Source organism: Euwallacea fornicatus, chromosome 16 (genome assembly GCF_040115645.1).
Source record: "Euwallacea fornicatus isolate EFF26 chromosome 16, ASM4011564v1, whole genome shotgun sequence".
Lineage (NCBI taxonomy): Eukaryota > Metazoa > Arthropoda > Insecta > Coleoptera > Curculionidae > Euwallacea > Euwallacea fornicatus.
In genome coordinates, this window is record NC_089556.1 from 3,884,760 (window position 1) to 3,901,715 (window position 16,956).

General features: G+C 35.3%; 1 protein-coding gene across 3 annotated transcripts in view; it reads left to right on the forward strand.

Moving 5' to 3' along the window:
- LOC136343986 (paired box protein Pax-6-like) overlaps nucleotides 1-16,956 on the forward strand; it is a 52,653-nt gene that overhangs the window by 15,744 nt on the left and 19,953 nt on the right. For 2 of the 3 annotated variants that reach the window (XM_066291010.1, XM_066291014.1), the window contains exons 1-2: nucleotides 11,694-11,901; nucleotides 14,674-14,941. In XM_066291010.1, coding sequence (XP_066147107.1) covers nucleotides 14,752-14,941 — 190 coding nt within the window. In that variant the 5' untranslated portion in view covers nucleotides 11,694-11,901; nucleotides 14,674-14,751. Of the gene's footprint in view, nucleotides 1-11,693; nucleotides 11,902-14,673; nucleotides 14,942-16,956 lie in introns of those variants that run through there. The other variant, XM_066291013.1, reaches the window with a different exon arrangement.

The following is a 16,956-nucleotide window of genomic DNA, read 5'->3' on the forward strand; positions in this document are numbered from 1 at the left end:
TAGTCGGACACTTCTTCGATAGATAAAATGCCAAAAAAGCTTTCTCGTTGCAGTATCTAGTTCTTAAAAGTTCGCTTCTCTGATGATGAAGCAATGGCTGCCTTTGAATTGGTCCCTTCGTGTGACGTCACTGAAGATTTCGAATTTAAAATTAAAAATGACTAGATTCGTCAAAAACTAATAATTTAAATGTTGTTTTAAAATCGAATATTAGAGACGTCCTTCAAGGGATCGAAAACTCGAAAAAATGCAATTGAACTGTGTTTCGAGGTAGTAAGGAAATTTTTCAGTTCTTGATACGCCAATGATGATATTAATTTTTAGACGAAACGTACTAAAGATTCCAAAAAAGATGTAGATCTACATTTTAATTAAAAGTGATAAATCAGGGGTGTCTCCAAATGAGTTGAAATAGTTTTTTAACATACGTTAAGGTCTGTTAAATTTCCGGAAAACAAAATACAGGGTGGTGAAAAGCAGAACTCTCTTTTTAATTTTTTGAAACTTTACTTATCATGATTTCCAAAACATCAATTTTTCATTACTTTGTGTTGCCTGCAAAAGTTAAATTTGCTACTTTTATCGGTCCTTTCTTAAAATGCGAAAAAATAATATTGAGATTGTCGAGAAAACGATTGTGCAATTGGAGAATCATTTTTTAGTATTTTCATAGCTACTTGCTCTAACTAATATGAAGAATTTTTAAATTTAAAATTTTCTTAATTCCATCCCTGGTGAATGGGTCATGGGTGCCCCCTACGGGACACCTCATCCTCGCCCATCGGATTCCGCCTGGGTGCCCCGCGTGTCGCCTCGGCTCCGCTACTGTTTGATTCCCGATTTAAATTCCTCCGGTGCACTTTTTATACAAAAACAAGAACCGGACCAGATGCCTATAGTATATCGTATTATGATTATCTGGCCGTCGAGACTTAGACCTCTCTTCTGGAGAATTCGTTTACATAACATTAGAGCAAAGCGTTTCATTCGAATTTGGTACTTGCGTAGAGCCGAAATGTTTAATTTCCATTAAAAAACCATAAATAATCTTAATGCCCCGGTGTTGACTCAAGACCCAAAGGCGCTCATTTTTGAATTCATAATCTGATCCATAGGGTTCAGATCGGGCGATCGGGCGGGCTGATATTATTAAATGCTGTTATTTTCGCCTCTTTACAAATTGGCGGATATGATTTGGGGGCTTGTGAGCTTGACCGGAGGCGTTCCTAGCTACACCTGCTTAAGGAAAACGGTTAATAATTATCCTCCTTCAGTGGTGCAGCACAAGACTAAAAAATCCCTCTAGTTTTCATATAAATCTGGGTCTTCTCGCCAACTTCAGCACTCGCAGAAGTAACGAATCTCCACTTTCATAAAACTGTCAAATATAAAAAGTTGTGATATGCCAATGCTTTTTAGATTAGGTGTGTGTGCTGAGTGTGTATACCGTTTCTATAATATGAAAATTTTGCTTTTAATTGCAGTAACGACGCTTACGTATCAGTGACAATAAAAAGAGAATCTTAACGAAAACGGTTAAAAAAGTTTAAAGTCAAGGAAAAAGTTGTCGTTTTCTTCTCAGCATTTTGAGATATTGTTGAAACCCTAAAACTACGCCACTGATTTTTGTAAATATTGTAAGCTCGTACTTTTAAGTTCTGTAGAAAAATCATTGTCGTAACTTAAGAGGTAATATATAAATCAGGAACAAAGTTGCTTATTTTACCCCAAGATCCGCCACTGCCTGTCGAAAATTTGAGTTTTCCTTACTTTTGACAGACTGAACGGTTTCTAAGATACCGAGTGTTAAAAAGCAAATACGCCCGTTATTCAGGAGATACGAAACGCAATCGGACATTAAAACTATAATGAAGCAGTGGCAGGTGCAGGGGACGAAAAAAATTACTTAGATCGATCTACGCCGCACACGAAAGCTAGAAAAAAATGATGATACGCATCACCTGCATCTATTTCACTCGCTCATCATCACGAATTGTAAATTAGCTATATGAAATGACATATTTAAATGCGTTTTTTGCCGCTGCGCGTGGTTGTCGAAAATTGGATCAAATGACTTCGATATTAGCATGTAATGGTAGATTTCGGGGTGGATTAAGGGGCCATTAAGTGGAGGCCCCCTTTTGTGCTGTGCTTATAATATTAGGAATTAGCTCTTCCAGGTATAAACCACTGGGTCGTTGACACATTCAGAGTGTTTGTAAATGAAAAAAAATCCCTTGAAATATATATATATATATTTTAATTAGATATTATGGGCAATTGTTCCAAGGGATTTATACTATTCCAACTTTTAAAACAGTTCGATTTGCTATTACTTCCGGCCGTTTCTATGCGCCCGGTGTAACTTCCACTTCAAGTTGAAATCAAGATTGGGAAAGATGCTGTGAAAAGAATGAGTGACTACACGTCAACTCTGGAGCTTAAACTTCAGGCTGGATTTAAACTTTACCTATGGAATCCAACCTTAAAACAGATCTTTTCCCTCTTTTAAATAATGGACTAGAACAAAGAGAATTTGACACATGAACGAAGTTCGAAGTTCAACAAATGTCAAATAATGTGTCAAATTTTAACCTCACTCATTCAGCCAGTCGTTCAGAAATTTGACATAATCATTTACATTTATCAAATTCGAACATTATTTGAGGTTTGGTACAATTTAGAATAACATATTGAAGTAATTCAATGACGTTTCGATGACAGCATTGACAATGCTTTTTTATTTTGATTCTGTTTTTGCAGAAGTGATCTTTTTCTAGGCAACCTTTTGATGCAAATTAGACCATTCTCTTTGACTCCGGTATGCCATTTAAGAATTAATTATTTCCTATGCCGAGCTGTCGATGACGTTGTAACGTTGACAGCAAATTAGTGGCAGTCGGGGACTAATTTATATTTATTCGTACCCATTCCGAGCGAGTCGCACCACGGATAAGCCGCACAGATTACCGCAGACATTGATTTACGGGGTTTATCGGGTCCAGGGAGTGGTACCCCGGGTGCTATGAGACATACGAGGTGGTTTCGAAAACGTGATCTTGAATGGTCATTGATTCTGTTTACTAATTAGTTCTAATATTCGTTTATTTATATTTTGTGCAGCAGCGGAACAAAACCATCGGTGTTGCGCTCCTGTAAAATTTAAATTTATTGACATATCATGCAGATTTCCGGGTTCTCCTGGAAAACTAGTTCGGTGAGTTGTCGACTCGAATTGAATTTTTCCTCCCGCCAATGTCTTGTTAGTATCAAGCAAAACACAACGTATCGCCTAAAGCTTATAATGGCCGGTTTTCCTTCAAATAACGACTGGGGATTCTCAACGAACCAATAGTTCATGAACAGGTAGTTATCGTACCTACAAATTTTAGTGTTACGACTCAAAATATTTTTTTATCTATTGATTGCAATGTTGGCAAGGGTTTGGCGCAAAAAATCGCAACTTTCAAGTTGTTTTAGACTTACAGTGGATCGCAAAAATTTACACTTTTACAGTGTCAAGTTCAAACGAATTTTACCAATCGTAAACCCTCTAAGGATACTTACTTTTCGGTTTCTGTATAGTCTGATAATATATCTTCCGTATACAGGATGCTTCAGTTTTACTCTGTGTTATTTTTGAGGGCAAAATTAGACGATTTTGTTGTATTTGTCAAATGCAGTTTTGGTAGTCAACTGATGCTTGAATCATGTAAATTATTAGTAATTTTGATATTGACTCGTACATGACGTAAAATTTCAACATTTCGGTATTTTTTAATTTTTTTGACGTCGCCGAATATATAGGGTATCCAAGATAAAGATACTTTGGATTGGAACCTTCGAAATCGTAAGAGGCAACAAATTGGTTAAATTGGAAAAAAGTTGCGCTATGAGGAAATCACATGAACGGCATCTATAAAAATTAATTATCTTTATCTGCTTTTGGAAAAATTTAAAAGAAGATATCTTTGAATATGTGTCTTTATTTATTTTGGAAGCTATTTTAACAGATTTCTAAAAAAAAATAATATTTTCTTATTGCAACTTCCTCAGCTGCAATTGACACTTCTTCTTTCCAACGATTTGTTTCCAAGACATCATCAAGTTTTTTGTATATGCTATTTTAGGTTATGTTTTTTTTAATCGTATTATTGCGACTCTATTATGTTGCAGTTTCAAACTAAAAACCTGTATATATTACATAAATATTTTCTAATAATATGCTCTATTAATTACAAAAGAGTGCTTTTCAGGTACCTCAAAAAACTATCTTACATATGAGTTGTCTTTTTGCAAGGACTGACTCTTGACAGCCTCCACAAACTTGTTTTCATAATGGTCATTCCGATTAAAACCACGCGATATCTGAGCGATTTTGTTTAATTAATTTTTTTCTAAATTGATTTCGGGGCCAAGCCCAACTAATAAAATTAATTCTTATTGTCGCATAAATTCGATTAAACCGAACGGATTTTGGGTTTAAGTATCCTGCGATAAAACTCCCTTTTATGCGATTTTTAGCAGTACATATAAGAAGTAGTATTTATAAATATACATTTCCCCATATATTACATACAGTGTGTCACAAACTAGTTCTATATGTATGAGGATCTCAGTTACGATAAAAGATACACAGTGGATAAATGGGGAATATTTTAGAAAATTGTATTATCAAATTCTGGGATAGTATTCTTTGCGATAACTAAGCTGCTCATGCATGTAAAATAAATTTGGGACACCCTGTTTAAAACGTTTATTAGGTTAATTGGATGCATAAGTCGCGAACATTTTCAGACGAGATTATTGTAGGAAAAGCATTATATAAAATATGGTAATGCGAAGAATTTGCCTATCGGCCTGCTCCAATAGGGGCAGTTTCCTCTTTGGACGGCCAAGCACGCACCCCTCATTGACCTCAATTCAATTGAGAGTTTTCCCAAAGAAGAAAATTCCTTCAAAAAAATCTTGAGCGCTGTTGATACGTTAAACTGCCTTTAATGACTTCATAAATATATCTTATTAATATGTATTAAATGCTTTATACGGTTCGTTACGTTACTATGCATTATTTAAAATTTGTTTGAAATTCAAATTGATATTAAAAGGATCCACCGGTGTAAAAAATGTTATTAGCGCCCCCTTGTTCTTCGCTCGTAATTACCGACTTTTTTTTTATTAAAAGGCAATTTAGTGTTACAGTAATAATCACATGCTTATTTACATATTTTAATTGTGGTTCTAATTACTGTGGTTTTTCTTAATGCCAGTCTTGTTGATCGCAATGAGATTACTGTTATAAAATGCTCATATATACGTTTTTTTGAGTGGATTAAAGGAGTGAAAGTATTAAGTTGGGGGAAAGGGTGGGGGGAGGGGGGACTTAACAGAGCGAACTTTTAATACTTTTTTCTTCCTTATGAAGAAGATTGGACTACCGAATTTCAGCATTTCAAAATGGATTTCAATTCATGTGCGTAAAATTGATACAGTCTTAAAGACTGATGGTATTGGCTTAGCAAAACCAAATTATCACCTCACAGTTCTATTTTCTCATGTATGTTCATGTCAGTTTTCGTTTCTGTTTGCTAGAAAATAAGGAAATGGGGCACTAAAAAAGGTACAACATATAATTTTCAGTTTGATTCGGGTCGATCGTGTCGCGAAATCCAACATGGCTGCGCAATATATCATAAGCACACGTTTTACTGCAATAACGTCGTTTTCTCAATTTGAATATGGGTCGCGATAAGCGCCTTATTACCATTTAATAAGGGTGAGTTTTCGCCTTTGTGAACCAGAAGAAGGTTCGTATAGGGTGAGTCTCTCTCAGTTGCTGAGATTTGTGAAGAAAAAAAGCGAACATGTTCAAGTTACTAAATAACAGGAAATGGGCAGAGAAAAAAACATTTTGTTTCGTACGGCTTTCTTAGATTTTCAGAAATACGATGATTAAAGATGAGATAACGTCAGTTGTGGAATGTTACCGGGTGTTTCCAGAAGTTAATAGATTTGCGAGAATGTAAACACATACCAATAATATAAATTTAAACACAATGTTTTCAAGAATTTACAATCAATATCATTTTCTGTATACCGGAATCCTCCTTCAGTTCATTTTATTGTCCATGAACTTATCAGAGCATCATTTGGATAATAATGGATAGAGTCCCCAGGACTTCCTGATTTCCTGAAGATGTGTTGAGATTCTACCTTTCTTAGAATAAAGAGCATTTTTAATCTTGTGTAGAAGCAATTCACATTAAATTGTTATTCCAAAAATTAAACCTGAACAACTGTTATAATTATCTGGTTAAACCAAAAATATCTTGAAGTGGAAAAATTAAAAATTTTACATCGTTAGAAGGTCTTTACATAGAGAAAGCTGCAGTACCTCAACAGTGAGCAAGGATTTTTTGGGGGATTGATTGGAATTTTGGTCCTGTATTTTTTGGTCACTAAACGAGGTTTCAATTTACTACAGGATTGAAAATCATACATAATTAAAAACAAATAATCACGGTGTAATTTGTAAGTTCTCAGTTATCTGACTAAAGCTGGAGACTTTCGTGTGTTTCCGGAAGCGTCGCTGCTAATCATAGCTTATTAAGCTTAAACCCAGCATCATAGGCGAGGAATAATTGTACAGTTATTAAAATTTATTGAATATGACACATTTGAAATGAAATTTAATTAAGGTCCGAATTTTGAAAAAAATTTAATGTCAAAACTTTTTAAATTTTTGATTTTTTTAATATAAGATGGAGAAACTCTATTTGGAAACACTGTAAACGCAATAAGGAAATTTCTCCAAAAATCGAAAGTTCGTTTCTACACCGTTCTATAGAAGTACGATAAGGAAATATTTAGAATCGATTTGGGGCAGTCTGCTGACACCCTTCACGAGGACATTGCTTAGCGTAATACCAATACTTGGAAAACACGTTCCACCATTAATTTGACTGTGAAAGAAATTTTCGAAATAAATCCAGGAACATAGCTCTAACGCTCGTTCACACTAACGCAAAGGCGGTCCTCAAGACCCCTAAGCCTCGCCCACGTTACGCTCTGGGCGTTTTCGCTACACTTTTCCGTAACGCTGAACGTAATCGACCAATGGGAAAGCTGCGTTCAGTCGTTAGCGAAGCGTAATAGATAATTACGCTTGACCACCGGGGGCAGGGAACGCGATCAAATTCCGCACCAGAACTACTCCGGAGTCATTGTCGCGGCGTCTCGTGGGTGCCGTAAAACCGCATTTTAAGCATTAAGCGACAACAGTAATCGAAGCTCGTTTTCGTTCCATTTAAAATTCTACGGTGGGATCAATAAACAAGGCACCATGATGGAGCCAATTTAAAAACAGAAAAAGAAACCGAACGAATGATGGATACAATGGAAGTTGCAAGTTGTGATCCGCCTGTAATTAAATATTTGAGAAGCCGTTGGAAGCGATATTCTCTCTCTGTATGATATGGGCTGCTCAGTTCCAATCAGATAACACATACAGAGCAGGAAAAAAGCAGAAGTTACTGCTGTACTTATTATATTGAACCCTCAAAAATGTTTCCCTGTTTTTGACGCGGATAACTTCTTAACTAATAAGTTTTTAACGCTGACTCAAAAGTTTTGTTCTGAATCAGAATTTCCCGTATTTAATTTCCTCCTCAGTTTCTTCCGTAGACTGCCCATCCTGCACCTAGGTACCTATGTATGGCGGCGAAACGTGTCCTCAGATTCTGTATATTCTATAAAATTACTCAACAAAGATCATAATTATCGAGGGATTTTTTTTTCAAGTTTTCGTAACAATCCTTTCTCCGGGATTATTTCCTCGGAGTATCGTGGACAATTTTCACTAAATTCTTTTTGTAAGGAATATTTAGAATCACACACGCTGAAAAGTTGATTTCCATAAAGACCCTCCAGAGATTAAAGGGAACTGCAGCGCATCAAAATTTAGTAAATCTTGAACACTTCATTTACTCTATTTACTAGAGTACCTTTATCCCGACCACGAACCTTTTCAATAGAGGCTCTAAAATAAAATTGTGCAAATCTGGTGAAAATTCAGCAACACAGATCATACTTTGACACCTGTCATAATTCAATCTGCTATAACAACAATTTTTGGAAATAAAAGAACTGTGAATCGTTGTCATTCCATTTGTGAGGTGAGTGGATTCCGACAAAATTACATATTTTTCGATTATAGTTGTGACCATCCCACTTCAGTGTTTTTTTGGAATTTTGCAAATAGAATTTAAGAGTTTGCCGTCTGTTCGCTGGTTGATGTGTCGGAGACACGAATGCCTTGCGGCTAGAGCTGCTCTAAACATCAAGCACAAGCTCTGTATTTATTACTTTGTGAATGATTAGGGTTTTAACAATACGGTTATTATCACGTTTCATAATGAAGATTCTATCTATTCAAGTGCTATTGTAAAGTATGTAAACTTTTTTGGAGTTTTTACAAAACTTCGGAGCAAAACTAATCTATTTGAAAATTCTCCGAACGTATAGATTCGATGGAAGTACGGAAGCATTAATGATACTTTGGCAACTAACTTCAATTAATCTGCGGCTCTACAATATTTGAGATAAAAGAATGGTGTTACATTGCCATTTATTTGTGGTGGCAGAGCATTGCGGAAAGTGTGTTGCTTAAACTTGATAAACATATTTTACCTCGTGTCGTTGTAGCAATAAATTTCACAAATGTGTCAAATAATAGTTATAACACCTTGACAATACAAGTGTTTGAACTATCCAAAAAAGGTAGAGCATGCCTCTTACTTGCGCGGAATCCTCCTTAAATGGGCTCAAGAATCCAAATGCCCAAAAATTCCATATACACAATCTGCAATCAAGACTCTTTTTGAAATAAAAGAACTCTACTCTGTGGCCTTTTTGGTGATAATTTTTATTATTGAATTTCTAAAAAAGTCGTTTCCAATGAATTTTGACTGATGGAGAACACGCTGGTAGGGCTGCTTCATGTTAAGTCTTTAATATTCTCATCTTCTAGTTTCTTCCAAGCAAACACCCTATACACCTCATTTGGATTAATTGAATTTTTTTCTACATTTAATATAAATGCATACAAACCGTGCAGAGATCGTATCACAGCTTGAAAGAGGGTCTGACAAAGGTTTATTATAGCCACCTAGCCAGCGACTATCAGCTACTTAATAGGCATCCTCAATTTAAAATCAATCAAACGGCGTTTAAAAATCCTTAATTGTTTTCTCACTTTTTTGGGCCCTCTAACAGGACGGAGGTGTAAACAATTTAAATTGATTTCTAATCTAATATCGTCACGTGCATGACTCGGTGCCCAGCTTAGGTATCAACCGTTCCTAGGTTCTGGTACCTGACGTCTCTCGTCTCGTTATTTCCAATTATCGGTATAAGACGAGTGTGGTTTGTCGATAATTAAAATTTAATTGGCTTATGTTAAACTATTGGGTTTTTGTGCGAGGTTTATTGTTTTTGGTTCGATAAGAGCAATCAGAGGCGTAGCGAAGGGCTAGAATTCTGATGGTTTTAATGTACAAATCAAATAACTTCTTAAACATTAATTTTTAATTTATCGTCTTAAAGACGCCAAAACTTTAGGGAAGACCACTGCATGATTTTTGTTAGGTTGCTTAATATTTTTTTGTTGTTTGCTTGATTTGCTGGATTATTTGACCCTGGATTTTGCTTCACCCTCATCAGAATTTTAGTCCTATAGCTCCCTATTGTAAAAATTCAGTGCCACAAAATGGAAAATTTCACTTTTAGCAAACTTACTTTTCTAATGGGAAATTCAAGCACAGCGTATTTTTAAAGTGGATGTACATAGTACAATTTTTGAGATATGGACAGAGAGAATTGCCGATATGAATTAAACACTCTTTAAATTCTAGCCTCTCTGATAATATCAAACCTAAACCGAATAAAGATTGAACATTTTTTTTGTTTGTAAAAATTTTTATTTGCCACCACTGTGCAATAATCCTGTCATTCACCGCAGTACCGTCTCTTGGTCGTATATTTGTCTGTCATTGTTTATTACGGACGCTAGAAAATGACATAAAATAATAATCCCTTGTCCTGTTGCTTCGTGATGTAATGTAAGGTTTACCTGAATTCAGCCATCCAGTATCTATATCCTATGATGGAGAAGAAGAGACAAAAGACGGTTATTTTAGTTCACCGATTACAACTTACGGTGATAAGTTTTCCATATAGTTTTCCGAATTTTTCCTAAAAAGGGGATTAATTAATATTGAATTCTATACAATTCCTCATTCGTTTATGCATTATATTTAGTTTTTAGAACTAACGCCTTTGGAAAATGACTGAGATAGCGAAGGTTCGTCATTTTGGAATTTTGGTACTTTAATTTTCTCCATTTTTGCATGTCAAAATTGATATTTTAGTCCAATTTACAAGTCAAAATACAGCATTTGATACCAAACGACTTTTTGAAGAAAGGTTTTTCGCTTAGGTATCCGTTCATTATTGTCTCGGAAACAGCCATGTGTGATGACTTAGGCCCCAACTGATTGCATTCTCAAATTTAGACTCCGTATTTATTATTTTTGTGGATTATTTAGGTCTTCCTAGATGGGCTTTTAGCGCTTTCTACTCATTGTTATATGATACATAAATATTTTTGAGAATATGGCAAAAAACTCGAGGTAAAATTGACCTATTCAGTGCAAATTTAGTAACTCTTGATCAGGCTTTGATAACTGACATTCCTCAATCTGCAGCCATGACAATTTTTGAGACAAAAAAACGGCGCTGCGCTGCCATTTTATTTGTTACATGAGTGAATTTATGAAATTATGTTTATTAATAAATTCGTCGAGAGAGTTTTTGTTTTTATTGCCGCAATAATTTTTAATAAAAGTAAAATTCCTTCTTAGTTATTTGATTAATAATTTGATCAAACCGAGCATGTTTAAAAAATTGGCAAAAGCTAATCATACTTTGACTACTGCCGTTGCTTAATCAAAATACGTGCAGATCGTTATTTCCGACTAAAAAATTATAGATGCATTTGGGGTTTCTGCCGCTGTCCCTGGGGCGCCTCATGTCGCAATTTCTAGACGACGCTTTGTACGTTTCCCGCGACATCTAAAATACCAAAATGTGATCAATATTCTCAATGATCGCCAATACTTTTTTTATTGATAAAATCTTTATCTTCCTTAATGGACGACGTTTATTTGTGTATTGAAACAGACAATGGACGTTAACCCTAAATGGACTGTGGCAGCGGTACGAAGCAATTAACTACGAAGTACTTAAAGGAGATGAAAATCTCAGCCCAAACAACTTCCATTCGACTCCTACGGCAAGACAAATATATCCTCGCCAGATAAAAAGAGATAACGCTACAACTAAAACACCTTCGGTAACGGATATCTGTTAAATAGGAACAAGAAGCCGGTAATATATCAATAAATCCTTACAACTTCTCTAGTTATCGATGATCTACCGTAGCTGTTCTCTCTTCTACTTGTTGAAGAGCCTATGGTGACATCCTTGTTTTTCAAGCTGAAACTCGAGCAAGGCGAGTGGGTTTGGCGTTCGGCCTGAAAGACTGCCTATCGTTTATCCTCCACAGCCAACCGGTGGCGGTTAAAGGAGTTAGGTAAAGCAAGTTTTACCTCCTTTTTCACCTGTGGACTGTGGAAGCGAGAGCGATCATTTGGTGTTAAGTTCGCTACCGGTGAGCATTCAAACGCGGCGAGCTTTGAGCACAATTAAGAGTCGCGGAAAAGTGAACAATTTTCGGGATATTGAACCGGGTTTTTTAGAAAAATCGAGGACTTAGTGACAGTTTTTGTTTAGTTTGTTTTTCGTATGTTTGGTGGTTGCTGGTGCAGAGAGGGTTTTGGAGAGGTATGGTTTGCTTTCATTTAGTTTGAATTCGGTTTTCCTACAGAGGGAGTGACGGTTTGTCTATTACTTTCATGCCAAATGATGATTTTTGCAAAATTACATCTAACTATTCGTTTCTTTTCGTAGATTCTTCATATTTTCTTTTTCTTCTGACGCATGTTATAGTTTGATTCTCCAAAATATTCTCTATTGTCCTATATTTTCAGCCACACAGAATGTACCGAGCGGAAATACTTCTATAGTGAATATTTAGGGAATCGCGCCACAACATACTGACTCATTCTGTACTGTTCACCACTTCAGTATTTCTCTTTCCTCCCAAAACACATTCTACACGACGATTTCAAAAAAGCAGTGAAAGTAAGAACATTCCAACATGCCATAATGCCGCAATAAGTCTAAGAACTATAATTTCCCACATAAATCCATCTTCAATCCAGACTTTTTTTAATGGTTTGTTACCAAAAGCTTTCATATATGTATTTATTTTTAACCCAAGTCGTCCAGTTCTTTTATATACAAAAATGATGCTTGAAACTGCGGTCTTTATGAATTCATAGAACACACATGACTTTTCTGTACTGATTTTGCTTACCTAAAAATAATTTTTTCTTAATCACCGGCTCGCATAAGAACTCGTTATTTTGTACGTATGTTATACTTATAACAATGGCGAAGTTTTAAAATTTAGAAGAACTGCTCTGAAATCAAATGAAGTGGTCTGTAAGATAAAGTAAAAACAAACAAAAAATTGATGATGGCGATTTTCGAACTCCCCCCCCCCCCCCCTCCGCCTCAAAAAAAAAACAAGATTATTCCTCATATAAACGGTACAAATATTTATTTTGTTCATTATGAGCAGCATTACTTATATTGCGGCTAATGTTTTCAATGAATCTAATTTAATTCAAAGAGGAGGGGGATTTTAATTTAATTAAGATAATGAGTCACTCAGGTAAAAAAAATGATTGCGAAAAATTTTGGAATTCACGTTAATACAGGTTAATTTCATACATATTAATAGGCAATATATACGGTGGTATCTACAGGTCGTCATATACTGTCTTGAAGAAATTTACTTTTCACTTGTGAACACATATGATTACTAATACTTCTTAATTGCTTTTATTATGTAATTAATGTTGAAAAATTTCAACTTGTTTTAATGTTTGATATAGAAAACGAGGGGTAATCGCGTATTGAGATACTTATTGCATATGGAAAAATAATGTAGGCGCAGTTATGCATTTACATAATTTGTACAAGGTGTTTCATTAATGATATACTTTTCTTCTTCACTTCTGACAACATTTAAACGACAAATTTTAAATAAAACTGTCTGTATATTAATACAGAACCACATATACATATAAAATATATGAGATTCTGTGAAATGTGATCTGGAAATATCATACTAATTTCAAAAATACAAGATTTTCCAAATTCAAGAAAATTAACTCCCCATTGCAAATATTTAAAGATAGGTGTTCCATTCTTTGTGCCATAAAGTTGTTGCTAAAATTTTCAAAATATATAATAAGAGGCAAAATCCTTTACCTAATTTTTGGACTTCTCTGAACTATTCTTTAATTTTAGTTGTAGATTTTCAGTTTTATTGAGAACTCTTGGAGCTTTCAGTTTTTTAAAGCCACCAAAAATATTCAAAATATCGAATGGATATCGGAGTGTTCTTTTCCATCTTTTTAATATTTTTTCTACTGTCTATAGAAGCCAAGAATCTGACCGATGCCTAAATTTTGTTTCACCGTTTTTATGGATTCAAATTATTTAAATGTCCAATAAAATATCATTCATTTAATGCAAGTTCTTCAGGTACCTTCATTTTTTTTAGTCATTAGATATCTCCACATTTTTGGATAAATCCTCTACATTTATTAAACGAACCAGTTTATTTGCTTTAGATGGCCGATTCTACGTCAGTATGATCTTAAGATTTATTCTAGCAGAATATGGAAAAATTCGCCTTAAGATCGATTAGAATCGTAATAAATCTCGGAAAACGTGACTGGGGTAATTGCAAAGTAAACGGCTCTTAAATATTTGTTATGAAAATTAAAATTGTTCTTAGTTCCCATAATCGAGATGCATAATAATTGGACTCACGAGTTTTGCACATTACTATATGGCTTTATTTTTCACAGAAATTTTGAAAATTTTACCCATGGTGGCCAAGCATGAACATGGACACCAAGAACATGGATATCATTAGCAATACGTGTTCTTTTTTGTGTGCATGTTTTCATTGGATTATACCGGTATGTTCAAAAACACATTTGAAGTGCGACGAAGGTTTCTAACACATTTGCACATATGAGGGGCTATGTAAAATAATTAGTAAGGGTCCGATAATCTCTTAGCGACAGTAATCTCTGTAATTACATCTTACAGATGTTAGGAACCCATCAAGGAATATTTTTGAAAATTGTCCAGCTCGAACACACCTTATCAAATTCAGTTTTCACAGAGCATGCCATGCTGCCATATTTTTTTTTAATCTTAAAATTGCATGAATTTGAAATTCATAAATATTATATTATTGTGAAGTTTCTGGTTAGAAATAGAAACTCTGCGATATTTATGTTATTGATTTCAAGCTAAATTCCGCCTACTAAGTTGAAAATGAAAATAAAATGTGAATTCCTAAATATTTTTTAGATCCATTAGAGATTCCTACGCATTGTAATTGTTATAATCGGTGCTATCTCCGACAGGTACGATTTGAAAACGTTTTGATTTTTAATTTTTTTGCAGAACTAGCCATCGCATTTTCCTCAAATGGAAACAAACTACTCACATCCTGCCCCGAGCTCCAGCACCTGAGTTTTAAAAATGCTAATTTCCAACGGCACGCCTCTGGCAACCGGGAACGACTTTTCCAGCGTTGCCACGTTGTCCGGCTGCTGTCCAGTGCCGGCGGCCAGATCTGGCCTAGTAAACTGGAAAATGGACCCCGTGGGACTGCCGGTGCCCAACACGGCCCCCAGCGGTCTGCCCGGCGGGGTCGCTCTCAGTCCTACAGGTACGATTTAAATGCAAATCTCGAAATAATATCACTAATTAGTTTCACACCTCTATCAGCCTACGCTATCGTCCGTTTAAATGTATTGTAATAGAATATTATATAATAAATGTGGTAAGTAGGTTATTAACGCACGCCAGTGAAACTTGCAAACCGAACTGCTGAGGCGAGGTTTCCAATCATTCGAGGGCGGTGACAACTGAGTACCACACGCATTGTACATAGACAATACTTGATCTGCCGTATATAGCTTCATACATTATATTATCTTTCATAGATATACATACACATCACTGTGATGAAATCATCGAATCATTCAAATTGATGGGATGGCTACATTAATATAATCATAATAAAATGGCGTGTAGTGAAGGAACATTACCGCACCCCAAGCGGTATTAGTAGATGTACTGCTTACTACGCTTGAAACAGGGTACCACACTGTAGCAGTTAAAATACATTTTGAAAGTTTTTTTGAAGATTCCTATCTTCAGAGTAAACAGAAAAACTGAAGTTTTTCGACATTTTTTTCTCTCTTTTTGGGGTGATTTTCTGATATTTTAGTAAAAGTATTCCCCATGTTCGCGCCATTTGTTGTTTTCTCAAAAGGCTTTCGCTCGTCATAGTTTGCAAAGAGAAGTGATTGATAAGGAAATTTGATTGACTGCTGCATGCTGCACTGAAGAGCAAATTGGTGGTTTTAGATGATGTGTAATCTGGTAGACGTAGGCGGAACCATCGTTTATACCAGCAATCAAGTATTCCTCGTTTCCGCTTATGTCGGGTAAAGTTATCTGCTGGTGCAGGATTTTTCTAGAAAAGTCGCACAGTTTTGTATAAAAGAAAATGTATACCATTAATGGATAATGGAAACTTTCTACCGCATCAAGTTGAATGATACGACGGTTTGAGAAACTTAACGAAATCGATGTGGTTGTAGACAAAATGAAATACTTACCGACATCTAAATTACATATAAACTAGATTAAGGAAGCTATTTGGGAGCCGGTCTATCGGCCATATTTAGTATGTAGTGATTATTGAAAATATCAATCAAGATTAATGTTATTGTATTCATATACAGTTTAAACTTCAGAACAGTTCCAATTATAGTTAATTCAATTTTTCCATTTTCGATCGAAAATAACTAACCAGTGGCGGACTGGACATGTGTATCTGGCCATAAACGAGGTTAATGGAAATCTGCGGATTGTTTTCGTTAAAAAAGAGTTTCCCTTTTGACATTTAATTTGTTGCAGACCTTATCGTGCATATTTTAGGTGTAAAACACTCGGTAATTACACACAGCCGCATTAATTAGTTCGGGTTTAAAAAACATCTGGACGTGTGCGCTTTTGATGCCGCGTGTTGGTAGTCACCCTCGAAGGCTCTTTATACATTAACATTTGCTTCGAAAATTATAGTGGATTGGAATGAGTTAGAGAGAAATTTTTGGTAATACATTTATAAGAAAAAATCAGTGAACGGGGAGAAATTGTAAGAATTTCAAGAGTAATGTCAGGTCAAACTTGAGTGAGTATTTACTTTGACGAATTGCTTCGGAAATTTATCACCATGAAAATTGTCCTTAATTTCAGCTTACTTTCAGGAGAGAAAGGGAAGGTAAAATGCGGGTCGTAGGGAGACATAGGGGTTGAGCCCCCTTGTAGTAGTTCCTTTTCAGAAAAAGTAATGATGATAACTGTTGCTAAGACTTGTAGCTGTCCCCAAAGCTGCACGGAGAAAGTACCTTATTCGCCTAGAAAATTTTAAGATAATAACAAAACGAACGAAAATAAAAAAGACTGAAATAATAATTGAGGTTCAAAAAATCTAAGTTACTGCTAAAATGTCTTTATAGAACAATTTTGTTCTAGAAACAACTATTTTCTTTTAAATCGCTCGCACCTAAAAAATCGAAACTTAATCAAGCGAGGACGTTTCACGGGGTGTTGGTTTGACTTAAAAAGGCCAAAGGATTCACAGAAATGAATGGTAAAAGTGATTTTAATTTT